The sequence below is a fragment of the Belonocnema kinseyi genome, chromosome 7, assembly GCF_010883055.1.
Source record: "Belonocnema kinseyi isolate 2016_QV_RU_SX_M_011 chromosome 7, B_treatae_v1, whole genome shotgun sequence".
In the NCBI taxonomy this organism is placed as follows: Eukaryota; Metazoa; Arthropoda; class Insecta; order Hymenoptera; family Cynipidae; genus Belonocnema; species Belonocnema kinseyi.
Genome location: NC_046663.1, coordinates 113,715,230 through 113,723,982, shown reverse-complemented (window position 1 = coordinate 113,723,982; position 8,753 = coordinate 113,715,230). Strand labels below are relative to the sequence as shown.

General features: G+C 31.2%; 1 protein-coding gene across 4 annotated transcripts in view; it reads right to left on the bottom strand.

Moving 5' to 3' along the window:
• Window positions 1-2,775: 2,775 nt before the first annotated feature.
• Window positions 2,776-8,753, bottom strand: part of LOC117176278 (probable oligoribonuclease) — a 13,250-nt gene continuing 7,272 nt past the window's right edge. For 2 of the 4 annotated variants that reach the window (XM_033366458.1, XM_033366456.1), the window contains exons 2-5: window positions 4,306-4,382; window positions 4,069-4,230; window positions 3,764-3,984; window positions 2,796-2,916 (exon numbers count right to left, since the gene is read on the bottom strand). In XM_033366458.1, the coding sequence (XP_033222349.1) occupies window positions 2,796-2,916; window positions 3,764-3,984; window positions 4,069-4,230; window positions 4,306-4,350 (549 nt within the window). In that variant the 5' untranslated portion in view covers window positions 4,351-4,382. Of the gene's footprint in view, window positions 2,917-3,763; window positions 3,985-4,068; window positions 4,231-4,305; window positions 4,383-4,552; window positions 4,630-5,711; window positions 6,062-8,753 lie in introns of those variants that run through there. The other 2 variants (XM_033366455.1, XM_033366457.1) reach the window with 2 other exon arrangements.

Here is an 8,753-nt window from a genome sequence, read left to right as displayed (position 1 = left end):
TCACAGAGTTTCAAGCGGAAGGAAATCATTGAAAACTTTTTTTTACCTGGTGTGGGGGTTGCCATTCCCCACGCACCCAAAATACCCCAGCTGACGCTAATTGCATTTAAATTACACCCGTCCCTGTCGAAAATTCCTATATAGAATCCTACATAGCAACTTTGCAAGAACCTGTAACTGATCCTATGTGGGTTCTGATGTATGACTACTTCAAGGAAAAATGACAAGGATCTTCCCTACCGAAAGAAATCTCTGAGTTTTCTTTAGCGAAATAGCTTGGCCCATTTGAGTCTATAAACAAAGTCGATTTGAAACAAAATAGTCTCGGAGATGTTTGAGAGATTTGGGTCCTTTTCAAGATCCATGTAGTGGTCGTTTTAAGAGTGGTTCGATGGTAATATAATGTTCCTTTTGTATTCATCACGTACCGGGCGGGCAGAGTTATTTACAGTAGTTTGTCGTGGCTAATCCGCTCTCCCTTTTTAAATTTTTCTTCAAATTATTAACATTTTTTTTTTTTAATTGATGAATTTTTGCATTATACTTATTTATAATTATAACTTATATACTGATATACAATTTTCTAGTTGAATTCAAAAATGTTGTCTTTTTTGACGTATCTCATTCCATTTACAAGAAACGTTCTATTAATTCCAATTTTAAGCATTAAACAATAAAAGTTAGATATCTGAAGTCATCGAAACCCGTAGATTCCGAATTATTATGTTTTAGTCTGTTAACGATGAAATTAAAAAAAATCTACTTCTACATTTCAATCCGAAAGCTTACCGAAGGACCCTTGAGTGTCGGCTACTCTCTTGAGATAGCCTCTCTGCTTGTTATTTATGGTCGTATTCTCATTTCAATTTCGGAAAGGATATTTTAAAGCCTTTAGACCATTTAAACGAGCTTCCTGGACGTTTAAAAATATCTACCTGAGTGCCTGTGGAGAATTTCTCTAAGCTTCTTTGACCTAAAGAATTTTTAGTATATACTCAAAGATTCTTTTCGGTAGGGTTATGCAGGTTTCTGGTCATCATGAAATTGCTGACATAGGGTCTCACGAAGGCACTTTAAAGGTTCTTAAACGGGAACCCATACAGAAATAATTTTCATGCATATATAAAATGACACAGGATATTACAAAGGTTCATGCGCAAAAACCTGTGTAGGGAAAAATTTTATTTGTGCGATTTAATTTATATTTATTTATAACATCGCACAACTCTAAGGATTCGAACCCTCGAACTGCTCACACTGCAATTTCTAAACATAAACCAAGAGTGCGTCAACACGCGCAGCCATTGAGGCTAATTAATATATCCAGTAATAAGTGGTGAATATTATTATTATTATTTAACACTAAAATGCACTGCATGTCCAGGAGGGAGTATCGCACTTCTGTTATCTTATTTAATTAACAAAACAATAATATATATTTTTTTAAAAAGTCTTTCTGAACCTCACCTTTATAAATTACAGTCACGTAACCAAACTCCAATAATGCTTATCTTAAATTAGTATTATAACGACAAATGTAAGTAGAATAACACACATAATCACATAGAACATCTTTCCCTAACATTTTTAACGAACACATCTTGTCTTCAAAAATTCTTTTCCACTAGGTTCCAAAGTTTCAAAGTCCAAATAGGTTCCTGTGTAGGATTCTGCCCGGTAATAAGCGTTGAATTAAAAAAAAAATAAATTCCTCTCAGTCGACTTATTAAAATTTAACGGAAGCATTTATTCAACCTATTTTTGTATTATTAAATCGTTTTATAACTTATAAATTAGGAATTTTTTGAACTGATTAGAAGTAATCAAATAAAGTCAAAATATGAACACTCTTGCGGAATACAAGACATCTCTGTGAGGTGTGCCTGTCGGTACAATTAGAAGGAATTAAATATATTGAAAACACGTTCTCTTTTGGGGAATAGGAAACTATGCGGCGGCCGCTATGGAAATAGAAATAAATAAGTTTCCAAGATATCATATTCTTATGACGTTTTAGCAGCGGCGGATCCATAGATACCCTACAGGGGGGGGGGGGCGTCGCCGCCAACCTATTATACCGACGACTAAAAAAAACAATCTGTTTCAAATCCTGTGAACCTGACATAACGCCTTACACGTATTATTTCGCAAGCTCGGAGGGGGGGGGGTCTCCCACCTCTGGATCCACGCCTGCATTTTAGACAGATGGAAAAATCGCGCATTCAAAAGAATAGAATAATCTTCACTTTTACGCTGAAATCTAAAAATATTAATTTTTCTCTATTCAACACTTATTACCATGTAATGTGTGCAGTACTCAAAAGTCACGTCATTTTTAATGATCTTGCCATTAAATGTATAGGAATTTTCAACAGGGGTAGGAAGCATTCCCAAAAGTATTAGGCGAAAGGAAATGATTGACAAAAAATTGTCACTGGCTCCTGGACTATTACTCCTACTTGTGGCACGGTGTCAATTCTCGGAAGAAGTATATCAGGGGGCTCTATCTCAGAGTTCCGCTGTATTTTATTTACGGATCCGTGACAAAAAGCCCAAACGACAAAGCGCCCGCCAATGAGAATCGCGCTCCGTGAAAAAGGCCCGCGAATTCGAAAAAATCGTTTTAAAATATAATGAAAATATTATTTTGCTGTAAACTATAAACACAAACATTGTATATTCGGAAGAAATAAATATAATTATAATTATATAACAAAGATCCATAAACCGATTGGAGGTAAAAATATTAGATGGTAAATTATTGAGCTAGTCCTTGGTCCTATTAAAATATAACTTTATTGAAACATATGTTTTTTGTAATACTCCAATTCTTTTATAGTCTCTTTAATATCATTCAGCGCTCGGTGGTTAAAAATCTTTTGAGGTGCTGCTTCATAGAGTGCAGGATTCCATCTTCTAAAATACGTAAGTAAATTAATTAATCAAAATAAGAACACAAAATTGATTGATTTTTTTCTGAAGAAAACTACACTTAGTTAGGGTGACCAATTCAAATCTTGGAAAAAATTATTTGTATCGTCAACAATTTTAAACTTATGTTTTTACTTCATAGTATTTTAAAAAAATGAGCCAGCAATTTTGTTTAGAAAAATAATGAATTCATTTTTAGATAACTATACAAACTAAAAAAATACATAAGTGATATTGCCGTTTAGGGTTATTCTCTCAAACTTTGAAATGAAAAAGTCGACCTAAGCGGCAATGTCACTTACGTATCTTTTTAGTTTATACGGCAGAACTGATTGCTAGTAAAAGGATCCACATTTTCAAATGGTGCCTACATTTCAAATTGAAATTTGTTTAATATAAAGGTTTTTAAACTTAAAACACTTAGAATTGAATTATTTAAGAAAACGAGTGCCTACAGTGTTAGACAAGCCGCATTAACACGAGGAATCAATATCTATTAATCTATAGCTTAAAAACTATGCGATTAATGCGGGTTTCAGGCTTTTTAACATACAGGTGAACCTACAAGTAGTGTCATTTCTCCAAAGTCTTGTTTGAGAGCGACCTCCACTCTACGCCACTTCTCGCGGATATGAAATCCTCGAGGTTTCAGTCGCTCGAGTAGTGGCATGGAGTTTATGGTTTCTCGAAATCGTACTCTGCTACGGCCCCGAAAACGGCACTACTCATAGGTTCACCTGTACTTTATACTTTAACTAAGAATCTTTAAACATAGAAATCTAAACAAAAATTTCAATAATATCGGAAGTTAAATATAGGTCTAAAAAATTACCTCACGAGTTCTTTAATCGAAGAAACGTCGATTATCCTATAATGTAAGTATTCATTGACTAGCGGCATTTGCTTATGAAGGAACATTCGATCCACGTATACGGAATTTCCAGCCAGGGGACACGTTTTTTGTGGTACGTATCGTTTAAGAAATGATAAGAGCGTTGATTCACCTTCAGATGTTGATATTGTACTAGCTCGAGAAGAATTTATTAATCCAGACTGCAGAGAAAAAAATATTGATTAATTTCTAAGTTGAACTCTGGTTTGCAAAGTGAAAATATTGCAGAATGTTAAATGTCATACCTTTATATGGTGATGCGTATTCCAAGAGTCCATGAAATCCAGCTCTTCATCTGGTTGGTGAATAATCATCTCAAGTTCTTCGCTTACTGTTTTCAAGTTAGGGTCAGTAATGATGCAGGCTACTTCCAAAATTTTGTTCCGATCAGGATCAAGACCCGTCATCTGTTAAGCAAACTTTTAATTAGATATTATGTGGAATTTTAAATGACTTAAAAATTTCCACTTAAAAATACTTACTTCCATATCTATCCATACAATGCGATCGCTCGCTTTTTGAGACATTAATGTGATTTTCGAATTTTCTGTTGTGTAATCTGTAAGTTTTAAATTCTCATAAATAACTGTTAAGCGTGGACAATAGAAAGCAGACTTTGTGTTTCGTGCAATAATATTTTATAGTGTGTATATTTATGATTCTTATAAAGTGGACTTTTCATTTCATGTGCCGATAGTGAAAGAAATTGTTTTACAAAAATACATGTACCATTTACAGGAATCAGGAAGACGTTATAACGTACATGTCTTCTTAAATGTGCTAACCCTTGTCGCAGAAAAATCATTCTGTTAACAAGATAAAGAACACAAAATAATAATACAAACGAATTTATCCTCGGTGACCACACACATAAAATTGGTAAAAATAGCACACCATTCCGAAATAAAACTTAAATCAAGACAAGAAATATACAATGTACATTTTTGAAGCTGTATCTTAAAACAGGAAATGATTTTAAAATTTGTAAGGGAGTATTGTTACTTGCTGTAAAAAAAATTATTAACAGCCTCCCTACCGAAAAGAATCTCAGTATATACTAAAAATTCTTTAGGTCAAAGAATCTCAGTGAAATTCTCCGCAGGCACTCAGGTAGATATTTTTAAAGGTCTATGAAGCTCGTTTAAATGGTCTTAAGGCTTTAAAATATCCTTTTCGAAATTGAAATAAGAATACGATCATAAATAACAAGCAGAGAAGCTATCTCAATAAAGTAGTCGACACTCAAGGGACCTTTGTTAAGCTTTCGGATTAAAATTTAGAAGTAGATTTTTTTTAATTTTATAGTTAACAGCCTAAAACATAATATTTCGGAATCTATGGGTTTCGATGACTTCAGATATCTAACTCTTTTTTTTAATGCTTAAAATTGGAATTAATAGATCATTTCTCGTAAATGGAATGAGATACGCCAAAAAAGACAACATTTTTGAATTTAAGTAGAAAATTGTATATCAGTATATAAGTTATAATTATAAATAAGTATAATGAGAAAATTCATCAATTGAAAAAAAGTGTTAATAATTTGAAGAGAAATTTAAAAAGCGAGAGTGGATTAGCCACGACCAACTACTGTAAATAACTCTGCTCGCTCGGTACGTGATGAATACAAAAGGAACATTATATTACCGTCGCACCACTCTTAAAACGACCACTAAAAGGATATTGAAAAGGACCCAAATCTCTCAAACTATCTCTGAGACTATTTTGATTCAAATCGACTTTGTTCATAGGCTCAAATGGGCCAAGCTATTTCGCTAAAGAAAACTCACGAGATTTCTTTCGGTAGGGCTTTCGAGATCTTTGATTATATACTTTTATAACTTTTTTTTTAAATAAACGAAATCTTTAAAAAATAATTGTTAGTTACCTTTCGATAGTTTATTGAACTTTTATTTGTTTACGCGCTGGAATCTACCAAAAATATTAGGCCCTTGATCTAAGGTTTTTTAATCCAATGCATACACCCATAGTTCAAAGCAAGTCAATAAGCATCGTGGAAATATAACCCTGTTTTTCAGTTACAAAATTACCCGAGAGGTAGACAAAAAATTCTTTAGATTGTTTGATAAGCAATGATAATATAAACAATTAAAAGGTGTTCGGTAAGATCGGTGTTATAAAATAAATAGAGGAATTAAATATAGAAATAATCAACTTTTTTAAAACGTCACATAACCTATGATGTACTCGGGCTTTTCAATTGTACGCAAAATCAGTGTCCCCAATCTTGCGAACTTTTTAAACTGCGCTTGCGTCGCGTCGACCAGGCGCCGACAACCCGATTGGTCACTGTTTGCGCGCTGAGTTTGAATTATATAAATATTCAGATTTCATATTTCTAACAATTATTGAAAAATACCCAAACAGAATTTCACCAATCCAAAAATAAGAGTTTGGAGTGTTCGATACAAAAAGTTCAATTATAATGAAAAAGAGGTTATGAATTCTGAGTTCAGAGAAATAAATCATTCTCAATTATTAATCTTGTCTCTGTCGAGTCTAAAAATTAAAATTTTGTTTATGTCCGACAATGTCATGCAAAATAAAATTACTAAAATTACAAAAAATGAATTACTGCACTGATAAATGTTATATCATACATTTTTTAATAACTTGAAGAAGACAAGAAAGTGATTTTGAATTTAAAGTAATTTAATTGAAGAAACATAAAATATAATTCTAGAGCATGTATTCTGTTATGTGTACTGTGACTAATTAATTATTGTATAAATATTATAAAATATATAATATTGTATACAAATAATCAATTCATATTTATACTATTGAAACTAATATTTTTTGCTTAAAACTAAAACTTCTTATCACCTTTTTATTAATATTTTTAAACATTTAAAATGCTAAATTTAAGAAAAAATCTTTCTTTTTTGAAGTGGGAATTAATCATGTTTTTTGCATGAAAATCGCATTATTTTTTGAAAGGTTACTCAAAAATTTTAATTTAGGATTACGGAATTACTTTTGATGCGTTTTCCAATAATTATTAATCATAAATATTAAATCTGAATATTTATATAATTCAAACTCAGCGCGCAAACAGTGACCAATAAGATTGATCACTGGTAGCGCGCTAATTTTGAATTTTATGATAAATGAAGATTGAAAAATCCATCAAAAAAATGCATCTTAATTCTAAATTAGTATTTTGGAGTAACAAATGAAAAAAATTCTTTTTTTTATGCAGAAAACGCTATTAATTCTGACTTCAGAAAAAAAAAATTTTTTTCTTAAATTTAGCATTTCAAAAGTTTTCAAATGTTAATAAAAAGGTAATAAGAAGTTTTAGTTTCGAGCAAAAAATATTAATTTTAATAGTACAAATATGATTTGATTATTTGTATAAATATTATATATTTTATAATATTTATGCAATAATTAATTAGTAATTGTGATTCAGGTCTTCTTCAGCTTATTAAAAAAAGGTACGATATAACATTTATCATTGCAGTCATTAATTATTCATAATTCATTTTTGGTAATTTTAATGATTTTATATTAAGGCTGTTGGAACGGTGCGCACAAAAATAGCGAAATCCATGAGACACTCAACACTTAACAGCGGTCAATGATAATTCAGTTTTGAGCTTTTAAAAATGCACTCAGGATATTTCCCCGTCACCGAAAGGGGTTCCATGGTTGTGGAATATGCGCTTGCTGCCTGATTTTTTGAAACAAATCGGGCAAAAGCTAAAAAATGAGAGTAAAGTGGTTAAGAAAAATATACGAATGGAGACCGAAGCGACGACAGTTGTTTGGCGCTGATCGATCAACGTTACTTGATCGTACTATCAAGCATGTGTACTATCGGTAGACTTAGCGGGAATTTTAAATTAGAATAAAAACGCGATTTGTGTTCTTTATATTGTAATTGTTTCTTGACATGTCTTAATTGGCTTCGGAATAGGAAAACTGTGAAAAGTAATGGAAGGATGCCTCCGTAAACTCGCTGATAATAATTGATAATAATTTTTCAAGTTGAAAAATATATTATTTATAGATTTATTTACATATATTGTTGTGTTGTAACGTGCAAAAAACATCTGGAAATAACGCATTACGTAGAATCGTATGAATAAGGTAAGTATTATGCAGCCTATTCTCGCTTTACAGAACACTAATATTAATCGAATAAATTTCTTATTGAAAATAACAATATCTGTAGATTTTTTCAGAAATTTAAAAACGTTCGTCGTTCTAATATCGAGTTATATAATAGAAATTATTGTACACAGCAGACGTCGAATTTAGTAACAAATTTTTGCAGGAAAAATTGGCAAAAATAAGCAAATTACTACATTACCGGCGCTTACTTTTTACAAACTATTTTCTACGCCCTGATTCGCAGAGATTCATTATTCTTAGATTTTGAGACAGTGCACTTGGAGAGATTCAATGTAAACAATTAATTGCTGCATTATTACAACTATTATTTAATTAATTAAATAAAATAATTCAATTAATTAATTATTCTTCACAGCAGACGGCGAATTTAACAACCATTTTCGCAGGAAAATGTTTTTAAAAAATTAGCAATTCAAAGAATCCGATTTATGCACACACAAAAATTCACTTTATTTTCATATTTATATTTAAAAAACAGGAAACAAAAAAATTCTTTCATATAATATCAAAACATGTTTTCTTTTACTATTTTATCCATAAAAAGTATAATACTTGGCATTTTTACGTAAGCGTTTCGGACGAATTAAAGAATTCTTTTTATACGCAAAAAATATACACTCTATTTTCATATTTCTATTTACAAGATAGAAAACTAAAAAATGCCTAAATATATATTCAGCTAATTAATTAATTATTTAATTAGTAATATTATTGACAAAATTAAAATTCAATGAAAATATTTCAGCAAAATTATTGTTTGCAAGCAGTT